Source organism: Procambarus clarkii, chromosome 41 (genome assembly GCF_040958095.1).
Source record: "Procambarus clarkii isolate CNS0578487 chromosome 41, FALCON_Pclarkii_2.0, whole genome shotgun sequence".
In the NCBI taxonomy this organism is placed as follows: Eukaryota; Metazoa; Arthropoda; class Malacostraca; order Decapoda; family Cambaridae; genus Procambarus; species Procambarus clarkii.
The window spans coordinates 18,462,614-18,482,937 of NC_091190.1; the positions used below are offsets into that span (position 1 = coordinate 18,462,614).

General features: G+C 44.2%; 2 protein-coding genes across 7 annotated transcripts in view; both read right to left on the reverse strand.

Moving 5' to 3' along the window:
* The window catches only part of LOC138373292 (uncharacterized), a 294,206-nt gene that overhangs the window by 161,736 nt on the left and 112,146 nt on the right, over nt 1-20,324 (reverse strand). The gene's annotated exons all lie outside the window — the stretch shown is intronic.
* Nucleotides 1-20,324, reverse strand: part of LOC138373291 (aryl hydrocarbon receptor nuclear translocator homolog) — a 61,943-nt gene that overhangs the window by 23,948 nt on the left and 17,671 nt on the right. Inside the window, exon 3 of one of the 2 annotated variants that reach the window (XM_069339427.1) lies at nt 2,397-2,426. The exons of the other annotated variant lie outside the window; for it this stretch is intronic. Within the exon in view, the coding sequence (XP_069195528.1) occupies nt 2,397-2,426 (30 nt within the window). The remainder of the gene's footprint in view (nt 1-2,396; nt 2,427-20,324) is intronic. 2 annotated transcript variants of the gene reach the window in all.

Consider the following 20,324-nt stretch of genomic DNA (forward strand, 5'->3'; position numbering starts at 1 on the left):
TGTGTGCCAACCGATCTTCTCCGTGGATATCTTATTAGTTGATCCAGTTAACTTGGTCCTCTGTTCCAAGGTGCATGCATCTCAGGTTGTCTGCAGTGTCATTAAAGCTAGCCAGCCTGCAGTCAACCCACAGGTCCCACGATGTTCGCATGTTTACAACTTTGGCTGCTGTCTTCTCATGGTCTGATATGGCATGGGCTGATATTCAAGCTCAGGGGGTTTTGGAGTTCTGAAGGGTTTTGGCACTTCAATATTTAGTCCTGGTTGGATTTGCGTTGCCCTGGGTCAGGTTTCCCAGCCAGGCATCTCTTTTTTGAATATGTAGCTGCCATCTTTGCTCCTCCCTGGCAAGTCCCATATTTTCCTTCTCTGTGGTTAGATAGCATCAGGGAGCCACTGGGGGGCCCCCCCTCAGAAAACCAGAGTTGAATGTAATGAAATGCCTCTTTCTGGTAGAGTCCTGGTGGCTCCCCATCTCCCCCCTCCCCCCTACCTGGAATGTTGATTTGTGATCAATCAACTAATCCAGTGCTACCCGAGAGAGGGAGCTTCAAGACACCACCTGCTGGCCCTTTGCACACAAGGGGATTTGAATGAATCTTCAAGTGAACCATTTTGGTTTTAAGTGAATCATTTGAAGAGTTGACAGTTGTGGTGCTTCATTTTTGTAACCGTTGAGTGGTTTGTATCACTTTCCTTTCTGGATGCTTTCTCAGTGTAGGTGATTGTAACAATCCTCGGCTCTCTCTGCCTCTATGCAGAGCCCAGTTTCTGGTTATGGTAGGCCAAGCAGTAGGAATTCATTGCAGCAAGATAGCTTCAGTGAGCCTCTGGGATTAACAGAAAGAGGCATTTCATTACATTCAATGCTTGTTTTTTTAAGTCGGTAATATACACAACGCTTGTTAATTATATACTGTATCTGCAGATTTATAGCTTATTAATTACAACTACTGATTAGCAAGTTGGGTACAGAGATTAACTAACTTGATTATCAAATTCCAAGGTAAAAAGCCCAAGCAAACAGCAATCCACCATGAACACAACCAAGTACCGCAAACAGGTTTTTTAAGAGATCTCTAAATATTGGCAAGCAAAGAAACCTAAAGCAAACAAGGTGGCAATGAACCATGCTGGCAAACAAAGAAGCTCAAGGGAGTCAAGTGGCAAACCAAGCAAATACAGTACTGAATAACATTTAGAATGTCTCTTAAGCTAGTAACACTAATGCCAACCCAGCCATACCTGATCACTGAAAGGTTTACTCAAATACCATGAAATTTCTACGGTTGATAGCTTTATACTCAGAATAATGAGCAAACATTTCAAATTTTACAGCAGAAAATTGTATGTTTAACTATACTTTTGCAACTACTGCATGCTTGTCATAACCTTAAACCATAAAAAAAGCAAGCACCAGTACTGTAATTGTTACCAAAGAAGGTTTTTTTTTACAGAAATTTTAAAAACATCTGATAATGTAATGTTTTATAGTGATAAACCTAAAGCACATACAGTATATATATAGCACTATCATTTGTCTTACCTCAAAGAACACTACTATTGGCTAGTTTTCTATTGCACTAAATCAAGATTGCCATAAAAGACAAATAGCTGTTGAAACTTTCAGCTTGTATAAATTTTCATTTAGTAAATCATAAATTTATTATCAGAGACCCTTCCCCCTAAAACTATAGGGAAGTGGCCTATAGGCCACTGTTTAAACTCAAAATATTAGTTTTAGTATTTTCTAAATACTGAACAGCACATAAAACTTTCTCACACTGACATTTCTACAATCATTATACAGGAATTCTGAAGTGTTAACTTGTCAGACAATCTACTGGCATTTTAGGAAATGTTCACATACTGTACCGTTATGTTGATTTCATTGTCTATGATTAACTACATTTTCTTATACTGTATATTATTTTCAAACTTCTTTAAAATGAGACCTGAAGACTAAATATCTTCAAGATTTTCTAAGATACATTTTTGTATAAGGTTATATTTAGTGTTTTAAACTGTTAACTAGACATTCCAGTTATTTTGCAGAGTTATATTAACAAATGCAAAAATATGTATGCTAATTACTAAATTAAATTCTTAATACAGTATACCTTGAGGCCAGAATTTCCCATTTCTGGATAATTTGTCATGTTACTAGATATTAAGAAGAGACTAAAGTTATTAGATCATATCGTATGCAGGAAAAATTACTTCACAGGAAAGTTAAAGGAATTCCAGCATTAAGAGTGGGATGCTGAAGAGCTAGGGCATCTGACTAGCAGGTCATCTTAATCTTGAGAGAAGGCAATGTGAGCAAAGAGCCAGGGATTGACAAACCAATCCAAGAGGGACAGCACGCTACGCACACTACGGGGGTCACCGCTTACCCATTCCACTTCCGTTGGCAATCTCCATACCTGGAAAACACACTTCCAGTCATGCTTGGGGTACCTTCAAAGTGTACTAGCTGACTGAGGTACCAATTCTATGTTAGCACTTATATGACTGAATAGAATTAAGGTAGAAAAAATGTTGAATCCCCATTAACTGACATCAGCATGCAGTTTTGCTAGTTCGTTAAAATAAATACAAAAATAAATAAGTGCAGTTTCAGAATTGGAACCTATTTAAGAAGGGTTGAAATGTGGACAGTAAATATGCTCTCAAGTAATCAAGGAGCTGAAGAAATCTTGTAATCTTCCCAGTCAGGAAGCAGTGCATATAACTACATGCCCACATTTCACCTCAACATTTACAAAACAAAGAGGAACTATGGTGTTCTGTAAGTGCTTTCAATACCTATCTTGGCAAGAAAAAATAAATATTAAACAAAACAAAAAAGTTTGTTTTACTCCTAATGATACTTATCACTGATAATCATGAATATTCCTGTAACATTACATGACTTATAAGCAATATCTAAACATACTGTACTAATATATTTCTTACCCACTTGCTCACAGTCTACAGAAGCAACATCAATCATACACCACATAATTTCTAGTATTTACATAAACATTATGAGGGTGGGTGGGAGGGTGCTATTGTATAAATTTTTTTTAGTAAGATCAGTCCTAGCATAAAAAAGAATTATGTCTACTGTATTTCTTTTAGCTGACAAATTCTATGACATTAAGTCATAAACAATAAAAAAGGCCATGACTATTACTTGAATTTTCAATAAACATTAGATATACTATTAAATATAGGAGAATCTACAACATAAGCATAAAGAGAGAAAATCGAGAGCTGCCTTTACGTTTTTCACATTGTTAGAATTATCAGGAAAAAGTACTAAGCCACTATGACTATGTAACACCTGGAAGGGAAAGAGGACCACATTTAATACCACTACAAGTACAGGTATAGTGTAGAGTATACAGCACTTTTCTATGTGGGTGACTAATAACCATATCTGGCTGGCATATCCCATGATATAGAGTGGCTTAATGAGTACAAAGGTGTAATAACTACCTTACTATTATCTCCCTTAATTTTTTATTGTTCCACGAGTCCCTTTCCTGCAGCCCTATCTTGAGCCAGGCCTCGCAGTTAACCTGATCAACCCAACTATTGGTGCCCATAGATCACAGTCTGACTGATGTAAGCATCACAGCCAGGATAACCAGGTGCCTTTAGGATGTGTATAGAAAGTTCTCTCTTTTTGTACAATTACAGATGTTTCGACAGTTCCCCTTACACTTCGAGGAGGGTGTTGAAAAACACAAGATTACCAAGGAACAGGATATCTGGACAAATATATCACAAAGGCTAAGAACTGAACTACAGTATGTGCCAAAGAGCACAGGAATGGATGGTGTTGCCAAACAAGAATTACTGCCGAGATAAACGGAGGATGGTTCTCTGCCACTCACACCACATTAACTCTCTCAAGTAATAAATCCTCATTCACACAAAGTGCCTCCCTCCCTCAAGTCAATATGCTTTTCTCTAAGTCTGTGTGTAATAAAACGGTGAAGTTAATAGTAAGACGTAATGCAGAGGGAGTAGGGAAGGGGGTAAAGGGGCAGAGGGAGCAGGGGGAGTAAAGGGGCAGAGGGAACAGGGGGAGTAAAGGGGCAGAGGGAACAGGGAAGGAGGTAAAGGGGCAGAGGGAGCAGGGAAGGGGTAAAGGGGCAGAGGGAGCAGGGAAGGGGTAAAGGGGCAGAGGGAGCAGGTAAAGGGGCAGAGGGAGCAGGGAAGGGGGCAGAGGGAGCAGGGAAGGGGGCAGAGGGAGCAGGGAAGGGGGTAAAGGGGCAGAGAGAGAGGAGGGAAGGGGTAAGGGGGCAGAGAGAGAGGAGGGAAGGGGTAAGGGGGCAGAGAGAGAGGAGGGAAGGGGTAAGGGGGCAGAGGGAGAGGAGGAAAGGGGTAAGGGGGCAGAGAGAGAGGAGGGAAGGGGTAAGGGGGCAGAGAGAGAGGAGGGAAGGGGTAAGGGGGCAGAGAGAGAGGAGGGAAGGGGTAAGGGGGCAGAGAGAGAGGAGGGAAGGGGTAAGGGGGCAGAGAGAGAGGAGGGAAGGGGTAAGGGGGCAGAGAGAGAGGAGGGAAGGGGTAAGGGGGCAGAGAGAGAGGAGGGAAGGGGTAAGGGGGCAGAGAGAGAGGAGGGAAGGGGTAAGGGGGCAGAGAGAGAGGAGGGAAGGGGTAAGGGGGCAGAGAGGGAGGAGGGAAGGGGTAAGGGGGCAGAGAGGGAGGAGGGAAGGGGTAAGGGGGCAGAGGGAGGAGGGAAGGGGTAAGGGGGCAGAGGGAGGAGGGAAGGGGGGTAAAGGGGCAGAGGGAGGAGGGAAGGGGGTAAAGGGGCAGAGGGAGGAGGGAAGGGGGTAAAGGGGCAGAGGGAGCAGGGAAGGGGTAAAGGGGCAGAGGGAGCAGGGAAGGGGTAAAGGGGCAGAGGGAGCAGGGAAGGGGTAAAGGGGCAGAGGGAAGAGGGTAAAGGGGTAAAGGGGCAGAGGGAAGAGGGTAAAGGGGCAGAGGGAGCAGGAAAGTGGTAAAGGGAACAGTGAAGTGGTAAAGGAAGCAGAGAAGGGGGTAAGAAGCAAGGGAAGTGAGGAGGAGCAAGGGGAGTGGGGAGGAAGGCGCAAGGGGAGTGGAGAGGAGCAAGCCTAACACAGTAATAATAATAATTCATTGTGTCAGGGGACAGGCAGCGAGACGCCCAGGATGCAACCCCACAACAAGCTAACTCCTGCAACCCTTCCACAGACCAAGTCCATTCCATCCAGTGGTCGACCCCAAAGACGCAATCATAAATTTTAAAATGTTCATTCAAAATAGGAATTTTCTAAAATATAAATTAATATTGGTATATATTATACTGTGCGTATTTAAGCATTGGTTAGGTTAAGCGTTTAGGTTGTGTTAGCGATTATTTGTAGTATGCGGGTGAAGCATTTTTACAGTGTTGTGGTTCGAACGAACGTTGTCAGTGAAGCTCTTGTTCAGGATGTGTTCAAACGTCGTCAGTTGTGGCAGCCCGTCCTCCAAACAAAGATCCAAAAGTGATTCCATGCACCCACCAAACCCCCTGTTTATGAATGAAAAGCGGTTTACACACGACTCACAACTGCTGACGTTCGAACATATCCGGAACAAGTGCTTCACTGACGAATTTTGTTCGAATCGCAACGCTATAAATGCTTCACCCACGTACTACAAATACAAATAATCGCCAACAGAACCTAAACACCTAACCTAACCTATCCTATGCCTATATATGCACAATATGCTAATATATTATAATATTAATTTATACTTGAGAAAATTCCCGTTTTGAATGAACAGCAAGTTAAAATTTATGAATGCGTCTGTGGGGTTGACCGCTGGATGTAATGGACTTGAATCGAGGACGGATTGGTTGTGGAGCCCGTCCCCCAAACAAAGGCCCAAAAGTGATTCCAAGCACCCGCCAAACCCCGTTTATGAATAAAAAACGGTTTACACACGACTCACAACTGCTGACGTTCGAACACTTCCGGAACAAATGCTTCACAGACTAATTTTGTTTGAATCACAACGCTGTAAATGCTTCACCCACGTACTACAAATACAAATAATCGCCAACAGAACTTAAACACCTAACCTAACCTATGCATATATATGCACAATATGCTATTATAATATTAATTTATATTTGAGAAAATTTCCGTTTTGAATAAACAGCATGTACAAATTTATGACTGCGTCTGTGGGGTCGACCAGTGGATGTAATGGACTTAAGAGTCGAGGACGGGTTGAGTTGAGTAAACCGTTTTTCATTAATAAACAAGTTGGTTTGGCGGGAGCATGGAATGGACTTTGGGTCTTTGTTTATAAAGACAGGATGACTCCTGAGAACCTACTTACTGTTAGGTGAAAAGGGGCATTAGGTGATAGAAAATGCGCCCAACCCGGGATTCAAAAACCTGGAATTCTCGATTGTGAGTCGAGAACGAACCCGACTGTGCTACCGGGACCCTAACATGTATGTATATATTGCGTGCCTGTCTCGCAACACAATGAATTATTATTATTTATTATTAAAAGCATGAAAAAATGATCCATTGCAACGTTCGGAAGGCGGGGTTAGAACAGTCCGTCCTCCTAAGGTTTTCCAACATTAAGAAACTGTCATACTAAATTGCCCTTATCCTAACCTACCAAAGGACAGAAAACAGGAAACTATGTCAATTTCGCGAGCCGCTACCAATTTCTAGCACGACAAATTTTTAGCCTTAGAGTATAGGTCAATATGCGGCGCTCTACAAGGATTGGCTAGGAAACTAGCTCGATCCTGAAAGCACGTCTAGGTGCGCACACACACACACACACACACCGCGTGGGCGGGCGTGTATGTAAACTTGACTTGTTATAAAGTCCTGTTTATAAACCAAAATCCATCATCCAGCCCCCAAGCTAATAGTCAAATACTGACTTGCATATTTTTAATGTCAGTACTTGACCTATACCTTACATAACCAACAGGATGAATCTATCATGCAGAATAATTACTAACCGTTTCTCAAATATATTATTATTACTATTATTATCATTATTATTCGTAAGGTATTCTAGTTACGTCGATTTAGGGTGTTCACAATACAGCCCATCCTCAGACTAGGCTAGTTAGAACGGCGGACCATATTCGCCCCCCCCCCCAACCTCCCCAAGACGCATTCTCACTTTAACGTAGTATTAAAAAAAATTCTCATGGATAAATTATTATTATTATTATTAGAGTTCTATGTACAGTTATGGATATGTTAGGTTGGATGTTTAGGTTCTGTTCTGTTGGTGATTATTTGTGTTTGAAGTACGTGGGTGAAGCATTTACAGCGTAGTGATTCAACAGATCGAGGTTCCAGTGAAGCACTGTCCGAGAAATATTCGAACGTCATCAGTTTTAAGTCGTGTGTAACTTTTTTTTTTAAATCATAAACGCGAGGTTTGGCGACTGCATGGAATTAACATTTGGTCTTTGTTGCTGAGGACGAGCTGGAGCATTTGGCCTTTATGTATGAGGACGAGCTGCTGAAGTGAGGACAAGTAAGAGGGGGTTCAAGACCCTCTCAACCACGCCCCTCCGCATAAAATCTTGGACAAAGATACCGGTTGTGTATTCAATGCTTTCCCTGTTAAGGCTAATATTAGAGTATTACACGCGAGGTTACCGGGAGACTTCCCCAAACACCTCTTACTCCCCCGAACACCACTGACATACACAAAATAGGTTAATGATGGATTTTCCAGGCAGCATTTTCATGGTATTAACACTTAAGTTGAAATTAATGAGACAGAGTCGACAGAAGTGAAGAAAAAACTCGAAAGACAAATTTTTCCTCACTGCTAACCGGTACATTTCTCAACAAATCTCATCAACGGAGACACGTAGTTTGTTGAGTGATGTAGTGAAAAGTATTGGCAAATAAAAATGGGCAAATTCATTAAAACTGAAACACCCACCTACTGATTACATGTTTGTGCAAGTCACTGTAGTATCATTGTTAAGCGTCTATCCATCAAGAAGTTATTTGTAAAAGCCATGCGGGAGTCGACCTATCCTCTTTCCAAAAAGTCTGGCCGGGTAAATACGCTAGCCTAAGAACTGGTTGGGGACCGGGCCGCGGGGACGTTGAGCCCAGAAACCATTGCAAGGTAAGGGAGTACAAGGCACGGCAGCTGGACGGCCTTGCTAGGGCCGTCAAGTAGGCTGGAGGCGGAGGCCGGCAGTCTCCACCCACACCAGGTGGAAGGAGGTGGGGACGCCGCACATCCACCCACATGTCTGCCAGAGAAGCCATCCATAAACTATCCTCCCATATCCTCCACCTATCCACCTCAACGGGGGGGAAGGGGGGGTAGCCGCCCCTCCCCTCAGGAAACCCCGTTCTCGACCCCCAAGCAACCCCGCCCAGACAACCCACCCTATCTGGTTATCCACGTGTGCATACTAATTAGCTAAACCAGTATACAGCCGAATTAACTCCCGTTTAAATTGAAGGTTCCATTTAAACTGTTATTTTCCCAAGGATAATGGAGTTAATAACGGCAGCTGCCGGCATTACACCGTCCATACTATCTAAAAAAATAAAAAAAGCCCATACATGTAAATATTTGAAAGCGTTCAAAATAACAACCTAATTTCAATACACATTATATTGATAACGTTCCAGACAAGAAAATATACAATTGACAGCGATCTCTAATCCAAATCAAGGTGACTTGTATAATAGGTGCTGTAATAACGAACATATTATATATATATTAATTCATCAGTTCGGACACGACGCTACACATCGGATCGCAGCACAGGTAGTGGGGTAAGGCGCGTACAGTCGCTCACAAAATTAACCGCTGCTCGCTAGTACACATCGCCACACCGCTTACGTTTGCTATGTCAAACAAAAAAACTCAATGGGCATTAGCACGAAATAATATATATGACAGGACAATGACATGTTGGCAAGAGGTGGCTAGTGGCAGGAGCGGGAACACCCAGACAACACCTGAGCCGCTCAAACACCTCTGAGAACGGAGCAGCAACATTCTGCACCGCCCTGTGCCAGTCACGATTTACTTAGGAGGAAGCAGTCTGCGGGCAACACTCTTGTGGCCGTTACAGTTAGTTAGTCTATCTCTCACCCTCTCTCTTATTATCTCTCTCTCTCTCTCTCATTATCTCATTATCTCTCTCTCTCTCTCTCTCTCTCTCTCTCTCTCTCTCTCTCTCTCTCTCTCTCTCTTATTATCTCTCTCTCTCTCTCTTATTATCTCTCTCTCTCTCATTATCTCTCTCTCTCTCTCTCTCTCTCATCATCTCTCTCTCTCTCATTATCTCTCTTCTCTTTCTCTTTTATCTTCCCTTTCTCTTTTATCTTCCCTGTCTTTCTTATCTTCCCTTTCTCCCCTTTCTCTCTCTCTCACCCATTTTCTCTCTCGCCCCTTTTCTCTCTCTCGCCCCTTCTCTCTCTCTCTCGCCCCTTTTCTCTCTCTCGCCCCTTTTCTCTCTCTCGCCCCTTTTCTCTCTCTCGCCCCTTTTCTCTTTTTCGCCCCCTTTCTCTCTCCTCTCACACTCGCACCTCTCTCCTCTCCACGCTCACATCAACCTTAGTTCACATTTGCCTAATTACGCCACAGCAGCGATCTGCCATTCGTTAACCGCTGAATAAACATTGTTGTGTCCGTCCGCCTCCAGTATTTAACCATCTCCAAAGCCCTTTACTCAAATCAAGTGAAGAGCAGCATGCGCGCGCGTGTGTGTACACACACACACAGGCCAAGAGCTTGGCCGTGCGTGGCCAGGCAGAGTGATCCTGGCCAGGCGTTATACAACCTTCTTCCTTCTTTCAGGTAAACAGCCAACCCCCTTTCCCCCTAGGGTTCAGGGGAAGTGGGGGACAACCTCCCGATACCCACCCATACCCATGTGGGTATAGGAAATGTGGATGTTTATCTCTCAATGTTGGGTAATATGTTTATTGTTTGTGATGTGTGTCTATGTATGTATTAACACGATGTACTGAACAGGGTAAGAATAGCTTGAGTTACCTCATCCCTTTGTGTGTATTTTACCTCAATAAACTTAATTCAATTTCATGTGGGTATGGGGGGGGGGACTCGCTCTTATAGGAACCCTATACAGATTATCGGGCTTAATGAACCTGGTCCCGCTGCTAATTAGTTACTTATTACTAATAATTCTGCTAAGTACACCCCCGCCACCATGCCTACCTTCACTACAAGTGTTGTACTGTAACACTGCCCAGTGCAGTTACAGCCTATTTCTACAAGATTTCTCGTTCGTGTGTGTGTGTGTGTGTGTGTGTGTGTGTGTGTGTGTGTGTGTGTGTGTGTGTGTGTGTGTGTGTGTGTGTGTGTGTGTGTGTGTGTGTGTAAAAAAAAAAAAAAAAAAAAAAAAAAAAAAAAAAAAAAAAAAAACTTTCAGGGGAGGCCAGAGACCAGAGCTCAATCCCCCACCCACCGACCATAATATTTCATCGAAGATGTAACACGTTTTTGAGAGGTCATTGTGCATTACAACCACTTGTAAGGCGCTGAAGGGTGTTCAAGTACGTTTATCGAGACAATCAAACACATCTCAAAGGGACAGTAGCTTAGGCTTCTATTTCTACCTTCCTCACTGGAGGGTGATCTCCGGTGGATGGGGGATGGGACGGGATAGGGGGATGGGGGGATGGGAAGTATGTGGTGGGGGGGAGGGGTACAGCCAGGAGAGCCCCTGCTGTCAAAACTCGTACTCTATTTCCCATTTCTAAATTTATTCCTTCACTTCTCCATTTTTTTTTTCTCACTTCCCCCGCCCCAAAATGCCTACTCGAAGTCCAGACGTTCGTGTCCAATCCTTTTGTTTTCTATCTTCCTGATGCGTTTTTGTTTTCACCTCCCCGGATGTTCGAGTTTCTGTACTATATTAACTCTGGAAGTTATACACGGAGGAGGCTGCCATGACTTCCTACAGCATATTCCACAGGTTGACCACACAAACGAGGTAGAAGTTTTCTCAATGGGTTCATATTTATAGCTTTCACCGATGCCAGCTTGTCCTATTATGTTAAGAGAGACAGAAAGAGATCGGAGATCGAGAGAAAGAGAGATCGGAGATCGAGAGAAAGAGAGATCGGAGATCGAGAGAAAGAGAGATCGGAGATCGAGAGAAAGAGAGATCGGAGATCGAGAGATAGAAAGATAGAGAGAGAGATATATATAAAGAGAGAATATTGCATATTGGTATTTGTGACTTGTGTCTGAGCTTTCAGCTCTTAGACCTCCCCCCCCCCACCCATTCTAACCGTCGGTTGTCTAATTTAATGACTCACGACCAAAATTTCTATCATTCCTGCAACATGTGTCCCCCCTACGCGCGCGCGCACACACACACATACCCAGGATACAGTCCGCGACAGCTGACGGGTAACTAATTCACCAAGTAAACAGAAGCATCAAGTAAAAGAAACTGTGCCCATTTGTTTCTGCCTTCCAGGGAATCGAACCCGAGCCCTTTGGACTACGACCCCTGGTACAACCCGTCCTCGACTCAAGTCCATTACATTCAGCGGTCAACCCCACAGACGCATTCATAAATTTTAACATGTTGTTCATTCAAAACGGGAATTTTCTCAAGTATAAATAAATATTATAATATATTAGCATATTGTGTATATATAGGCATAGGATAGGTTAGGTTAGGTGTTTAGGTTCTGTTGGCGATTATTTGTGTTTGTAGTACGTGGGTGAAGCATTTATAACGTTGTGATTCGAACAAAATTCGTCAGTGAAGCACTTGTTCCGGATATGTTCGAACGTCAGCAGTTGTGAGTCGTGTGTAAACCGCTTTTCATTCATAAACAGGGGGTTTGGCGGGTGCATGGAATCACTTTTGGATCTTTGTTTGGAGGACGGGCTGCCTGGTACAAGTTCCAGGCTCCGAAGCCCCGGTACCGCGTCAACCACCTTCCTGGGTTCATGGCATTTTTATCCTCGAATTGTTTAGTGCCCCAAAGAAGTCATAGTGCATTGCGTGACCCACAGAGAGACAGAGAGGTCTCCTCCTCCAGACAAAGACACTCACTCATCCACAGTACAATTACGATAGCTGATGACTCTATATGATAACCAACGAGTCAGCGCCGTAATTTATTAGTAATACAGTCAAGAAATAATAAACCTCAATAATGCAAGAGTACCCAGAGAGATGGGATGGAATCCCATTTAGGATTTAGAATCCCATTGGTATCTCACTTTAGAAACCTAAAGTGAGGTGTACACAATAAACATACTCCCCCCTCCCTCAACAAAAATAGCTAATTTCTGTACCATTAACTTATTTAGAGTCCTTATATAGACCTAGGCTAGATTAGGCTTATGATTAGTTGTGTACACCGTTGAGAATTCAAACAATACGAAACGTGGACCTTAATTTTTAACCCAACAATCCATATTTTTGTGCTATTTAACCATAGTAGATATATGGACTATCTATCCACAGTAGCTATAGAGACTAACCATCCACAGTAGCTATAGGGACTATTTGTTGCAGGGGGGGGGGGAGGGATTGACCCGATCTGTTCTAATAGAACGTCGTATTTTGGCATACTCTAAGGCCAAAAATCGTCGTACTAGAAAATAGTAACGGCTCGCGAAATTGACATACTGTCCCGTTTTCTGTTTTGGGTCCTCTGGCAGGGCGGTGGTGGCGTTACCATAATGGGTTCACAGCAACTGAACCTCACAGTTCAATTACCCAAGTAACATAGTAGCAGAAGTTACAGAATCTACCCAAGTAGATTTGTTTTTAATATTACATATATACATACGAGGATATTGAATAGTCGAGGACCTCTGATGTGCATAGAGTGATTGTGATTGTTCCTATGGCACAATCCCACAATCCCAAATCTCTTCACTGCCTCTATTTTTTTTTTTTTTTTTAGATATATACAAGAGTTGTTACATTCTTGTAGAGCCACTAGTACGCGTAGCGTTTCGGGCAAGTCCTTAATCCTATGGTCCCTGGAATACGATCCCCTGCCGCGAAGAATCGTTTTTTCATCCAAGTACACATTTTACTGTTGCGTTAAACAGAGGCTACAGTTAAGGAATTGCGCCCAGTAAATCCTCCCCGGCCAGGATACGAACCCATGACATAGCGCTCGCGGAACGCCAGGCGAGTGTCTTACCACTACACCACGGAGACTGCTGCATTCTGCATTGTCTTCTATATCATATCATTCGCTCCAGTATATTGTTACCTTACAGTGGGAGATAATAGAAGGCCAGGTCACAAATTTACATATATCTTGTGCTGATTGTGCTGGTTCCGAGAATCAATGTCCTGGCGGGCCCGGTCTCCACGTCAACCAAGCTGTTAAGACACATATTCGCAGCCAGGCGTGCGAGTCATAGCACCTTAAGTTAACATGTATGTCACCTCTTCCTGCTGCTCGTCACTTTGAACATTCTACTAAGTAAATTCCGCTGAGAATCTTGCACGTCCGAATCATGTCTTCTCTCCTCCTTCACTCCCGAGAGACGAGATTGAGTTCCCAGTCCTCCTCCGTAACTCGGGAAGGAGGGTAGTTGCCTGTGCGTGCGTGGGGAGGAGGAAGGAGGAGGAGGAAGGAGGAGGGGGAAGAAGGAGGGGGAAGGGAGGAGGGAGAAGGGGAGGGGGGGGGGGGAAGAAGTAATCAGAGGGGGCAAATGCTAGTTAACTGGATGATGGCCTCGTGTTAGCCGCGTAGCCTCACAACAAAGGTCACTCCGCGGGTCATTCACACTATAACCCGGTTTAAATGGCCGGCTGAGCTACACACCTTGTACTGGAGAGGCGCCGGAGGAGTCCCAGACCAGTGGCGGACATATGGGCACCAATGATGAGCTGCAGCAGTTCACCACTAACGGGTCAGAGAATGAAGTTGCACACTGGGAAACTATATATATCCGGGGGACGTGCAACCACGCTGCAGGTTGAGTACCGTGCACCATCTGCACATGTTCTCTCGGGGCTCGAAGCCTCGAGATGACGACAACCAAGTGTTTAAGGTCTCGCTGCTGTATCGAGCTGTATCTGGCAGCAGCCCGTCCTCCAAACAAAGATCCAAAAGTGATTCCATGCACCCGCCAAACCCCCTGTTTATGAATGAAAAACGGTTTACACACGACTCAACTCATTTCGTTCTAACACTTCCGGAACAAATGCTTCACTGACGAATTTTGTTCGAACCACAACGCTATAAATGCTTCACCCACGTACTACAAATAATCGCCAACAGAACCCAACCACCTAACCTATGCCTATATATGAACAATATGCTAATATATCATAGTATTAATTTATATTTGAGAAAATTCCTGTTTTAAATGAACAGCATGTTAAAATTTATGAATGCGTCTGTGGGGTCGACCGCTGGTTGTAATGGACTTGAGTCGAGGACGGGTTGGCCTTTGAGAGGGAGACGTCGAGGGGTGTGGGGGAGGCAGACGACGGCACCACCACCCGGATGGTGAACCATACTGTCAACACTGCTGACGTGGCACTTGTGGGTAATGCAACTCTGTCATTTGCAGACCGCAGCCCGGAGATCATGTCCTCTCTCCCTATTACCATTAATGAAGCTACATTCTTCCCAGACTCGACAACAGACCTACGTACACCCCTCCCTCCTTCCCTACACCCTCTCTCCCTCCTTCTCTACACCCTCCCTCCTTCCCTACACCCTCCCTCCTTCCCTACACCCTCCCTCCTCCCCTACACCCTCCCCTCCTCCCTCCCCTCCTCCCCTACACCCTCCTTCACATCGATATATATAGATACTCGAAATTAATGGAAAAATGAAAAAATAAAATCACGAAAATGACAGTAAACAAAGCAAAAACAGGCTTAGGCAAATTGAGAAGACTCCGTAACCTTGGCACGAACATACAGCTTCATTATATTCAATTTGTCAATTTCTTTTTTTATTATGCACCCCATACCCACCCCGTGGGTGGTGGTGGAAAGGGTTACAGAGGCACATAGTCGGTTCAGGAACTCAACCCCAAAGTTCGTTTAGCTAAGAAAGTGACAATATTTTGAAATTAGTTACACAATTGTTAATGTGAGCAGCTATGGGAAGTTGAGGATGCTGGTAGGCACGGCACTCCAGCTGTGTGCTTGTGGGCAGGGCAGAGGTGTGCCAGTTGGGAATCCAACAACTTCTAGATGTTACCACTGCTAGGCTTAGGCTCGGCTACAAGTACCTCTGGGAGTGTGTAACGTCTGCTGATGTAGATGTGACTAAATGTTGACCAGATCACACACTAGAAGGTGAAGGGACGACGACGTTTCGGTCCGTCCTGGACCATTCTATATATCGTCCTGGACCTATATAAGGCTCTAGTTCGGCCGCATCTAGAATATCCCCCAGTACCACTACACACCATAAAGAAAACTAACATGCAGAAACTGCAAGCAGTACAAAATAAGGCGCTAAGGAGAGCAGCAAAACACCGTCCACCATATGATCAGACAATCCAGGAGCTCCACGAACTCCTGAACATACAGCCACTAAACATCAGACTGCAGCACCAAGCCATCAGGGTGTGGAACACCATCGAAATGTTAGAGGACCCAATGTTTGAAAGATTGCTCCAAGATGAGACGCCCCGCTCCCACAGCTGGTGGCCCAAGAGCCTCGATTCTCTGGACGAAAACCCCGCCCCACAGTATATAATCCCAAGATGAGTTATATATGTATATATATGAACAGTTCATATATGTGTATGTATGAACAACTCGATAAATAATATGTATGACAACTCGATAAATAATAATAATAAAATAAAGAGCATTAAACAGAATAACGTGTGTGGAAGCATCGGAGTGTGTATATATGAATGCTACACAGTATTCATCTATGGACATCCATATATGGTGAAACACACGTGAAGAACCTCTCACACACTCACAGCTCCCTGACAAGAGGGAGCCAGCTTAGCTTAGCTGCCAACACCCACACATGGTGTCAGCAAGGCGGACAGCCCGCCTGCTTTCATACCTCTCACTGTATTTCCCACTTCTATACTTCCCTTCACCTATGCCTCTCCTTCCTCTTTATTCCCCCCCCTCCCCCCCCCACAAAAAAAAAAAAAAAAAAAAAAAAAAAAAAAAAAAAAAAAAAAAAAAACTTCTCAAGTCGATTGTGAGAATGGTCCAGGACGGACCGAAACGTCGTCGTCCCTTCACCTTCTAGTGTGTGGTCTGGTCAACATACTTTAGCCACGTTATTGTGACTCATCGCCTGCATGTGACTAAATGTAAACTCTGTCAGCAGAACTATTCGCATACTTTGGTGTCATTATATAATGGAATGTGAAAAAATCGCGGAATTCCGAGATAACACCATCAATGGTGTCCAAGAAATGTGTAAGTACTTCATTCATAATGATGAACTTCCAGGAATTTTAGCGAAGTACCCAAAATTTGCTTACCGTAGGTGATGCATGCACATGACTGTAAAGCTGCCGCCCAGTTGGGTGGGTGTGGAACAAGACTAGTAACTGTGTGACTCACCATAGATGTAAACTGCCTTGTATAGTGACTGTTGTGAGCCTCTTGTTGAATCACTTGTGATACAAAGATTATTAATGTGTGTATTTGTGTAGGTGACTATGTATATGTGTATATATATATATATATATATATATATATATATATATATATATATATATATATATATATATATATATATATATATATATGTCGTACCTAGTAGCCAGAACTCACTTCTCAGCCTACTATGCAAGGCCCGATTTGCCTAATAAGCCAAGTTTTCATGAATTAATGTTTTTTCGTCTACCTAACCTACCTAACCTAACCTAACCTAGCTTTTTTTGGCTACCTAACCTAACCTTACCTATATATATAGGTTAGGTTAGGTTAGGTAGGGTTGGTTAGGTTCGGTCATATATCTACGTTAATTTTAACTCCAATAAAAAAAAATTGACCTCATACATAGTGAAAAGGGTAGCTTTATCATTTCATAAGAAAAAAATTATAGCAAATATATTAATTCAGGAAAACTTGGCTTATTAGGCAAATCGGGCCTTGAATAGTAGGCTGAGAAGTGAGTTCTGGCTACTAGGTACGACATATATATATATATATATATATATATATATATGTACATGTATTTATAGGTATATGTGCGAGTATATATAACATTAATAATTGTGTAACTAGCTTCAAAAGATTTGTATTTGCTTAGCTAAACCAACTATGGGGCTCAGTTCCTGAACAGATTATGTGCCTCTGTAACCCTTTACACCACCGCCCACGGGATGGGTATGGGGTGCATAATCAAGAAATTGAAATTGAATTGTAAGAGTACGTAAGTGAGCCTATGTGGCCGGGGGTTACCGGACCCCCTCCTCCACTTAATCTATAATTTCTCGACTCATAATACCACCAAACAATAGTTGGTGTTCGTTTATCAAACTCGATACGAGTACTCACATAATGCAAGCAAGGATAGTGGCCAGGATGGTGGTACTGGCAGTATGTATCGATAATGACAGCATTCAGTTCCTGCTACGGCAAGAGTTCCTGCGACGGCGCTGGAACCAATCGTATTGGCGTATGCCTTTCCATTGGAGACTTTCAGCGCCGTGGAGAGGGGGGACCTGCTGCCTGGGTAACAGCTTCTCCCCCGAATCAACCTACCCTGGCTTTGCGCCCTGGTGAGGCCACTCCAGACCGACAACCAGAGCGCAACTCCATAGTCTCCTGAGACTGATGGATGCCTACTACTACTACTACTATTCAACATCATAATTGCAGGCAAGGGGGGAATCTTTCGAGGACCACCTGTTGCTCAAGCATCACAGTAATTACAGGTCGTCAATATTCTTCCTCTGGTACAAGGTATCTCATCCTCCCCCTCTGGAGCATGGTCCCTCATCTCAACCCCTTTGCCTACTCATGTTAGCATCTGTTGATCCACACCGTCAAGTGGTAATCTTTAAACTCCACAGTTTTGTTTATTAAACGAGGCTTCACAAAATGATGCCAGTGGTCATTGTGGTATTAACATGTAGTAGGAACTTGGTAAGGTTACCGTCAGTGTCTAACTCACTTGGGATCTCTGGAGTAGCATTATCCTGCAGCACTGTGGTGGTAGTGGTGTGTTCGTCCTGCCTCACCACCGTCCTCCCTGCAACCACACCCACACCAGCACCTCCTCCAACGCCCACAATCTTGCGATGATTTCGCGGCTCAACATCCCCGCGGCCCGGTCCTAGACCAGGCTTCCTGGTTGCTGGACTGGTTAACCAGGCGGTTGGACGCGGCTGCTCATAGCCTATGTACGAATCACAGCCTGGTTGATCAGGTATCCTTTGGAGGTGTTTATCCAGTTCTCTCTTGAACACTGTGAGGGGTCGGCCAGTTATGCCCCTTACGTGTAGTGGAAGCGTTTTGAACAGTCTCGGGCCTCTGATGTTGATAGAGTTCTCTCTCGGAGTACCTGTTGCACCTCTGCTTTTCAACGGGGGTATTCTGCACATCCTGCCATGTCTTCTGGTCTCATGTGGTGTTATTTCTGTGTGCAGGTTTGGGACCAGCCCCCTCTACTATTTTCCACGTATAAATTATTATTTATCTCTCGCCTGCGCTCAAGAGAATACAGATTTAGGCTCTTTAGTCGGTCCCAGTAGTTTAGATGTTTTACTGAGTGGATTCTAGCAGTAAAGGATCTCTGCACGCTCTCCAGGTCAGCAATTTCTCCAGCTTTGAAAGGGGCTGTCATTGTGCAAGCAGTATTCCCCTCTAGAGAGCACTAGCGTCTTGAAGAGTATCATCATCGGTATAGGATCAACAGTTTGAAAAGTTCTTGTTATCCAACCTGTCATTTTTCTTGCAGTTGTGACGGCTACTTTATTGTGTTCTTTAAAGGTAAGGTCTTCCGACATGAGTACACCCAGATCCTTTACATTGCATTTTCGTTCTATGTTATGATATGACTGAGTTTTGTACGTGGTTTCCGCTCTTATATTTTTATTTTTTTCCACCGTTTTTCCCACTTATCTTCATTAAATACCATATTATTTTCTGTAGCTCAATGAAAGACCTGATTAACTTCTGATTGGAGGTTTGCCGTATCCTCTATGTTGCCTACTCTCAAAAATCCTAGTGTCAACTGCAAAGAATGATACGGTACTATAGTTTGTGTCCTTGTCTATGTCCGATATGAGGATGAGAAAAAGCACTGGAGCAAGCACAGTACCCTGGGGGACTGAGCTTTTCACGGTTGATGGTCCGGATTTTATTTTGTTGACCATTACGCATTGGGTTCTGTGAAGTCAGAATACCTATACTTCTGACTAACACCAGTATAGTTATTCTTCTGTATACCTTGTTACCTTACCTTGGAGTTTTTCCCGGGGCTTAGCGGCCCCGCGGCCCGGTCGTCGACCAGGCCTCCTCGTTGCTGGATTGGTCAACCAGGTATATGTATACCTCCTACACCGCCCACAACACCTGCAACACTAGTGCTCATACTCATGAAAGTTTGGCGTACTACTGACAAACCGGGCTGTAGTGGGTACGTGGGCTTGCGGGCCGCGCCAAGCAACAGCCTGTTGGACCAATTTCAAGTCGAAGAGTAGAACTACTCCCGAAACCCTGTCCATGTATGCTCCAGGTATACAACTGTAATGAATTATATTAAGTGTTGGTAGGGATTAACTTCGCCCCAAGAGTGAAGGTGAGCAGCCGAACAGCAAGTCTTCTGTCCACCATTGACCAGAATACACTGGGGGCATTAGTATGCTTTACCCTTGTAAATAAACAGATATACAACATGTACTCCTCAGAGGTTATGAGGGGTATGTGGGAGTCTGTAACAAGTTACTGGTGAGGAAGTGGCAGCATCATGAGGCCTAGTGGAAGGCAGCTAACTGGGTACTGGTGGGCAGCAGGTGGTGGTGGTGCAGAAGGCAGCAGCAGCAGCCACCAGGTCGGGGAAAGTGGAGTGTGGAGGGCCGATGGCGACCACGACGCGAGGGTGGTGGCCATGCTCTTCACCTGACCCTGCCTAGGGCGTCCCCCACCCTACAACCCTGCCAACACGCCCTCACAACAGTTACAGCCCCGCCGCTCCTGTGCCGGGTAAGTCCACTACGGGCTCACCATAACCCGTGCTACTTGCAACTTTTGTTCCGAGTAGCTGGATCTAAAACAACAGCCCTCACAACCTCTAACTCGCCACAACCACACCAATGTACATCATCATAACATGTCTCCCCGTGCGTGCGTGTGTGTGTGTGTGTGTGTGTGTGTGTGTGTGTGTGTGTGT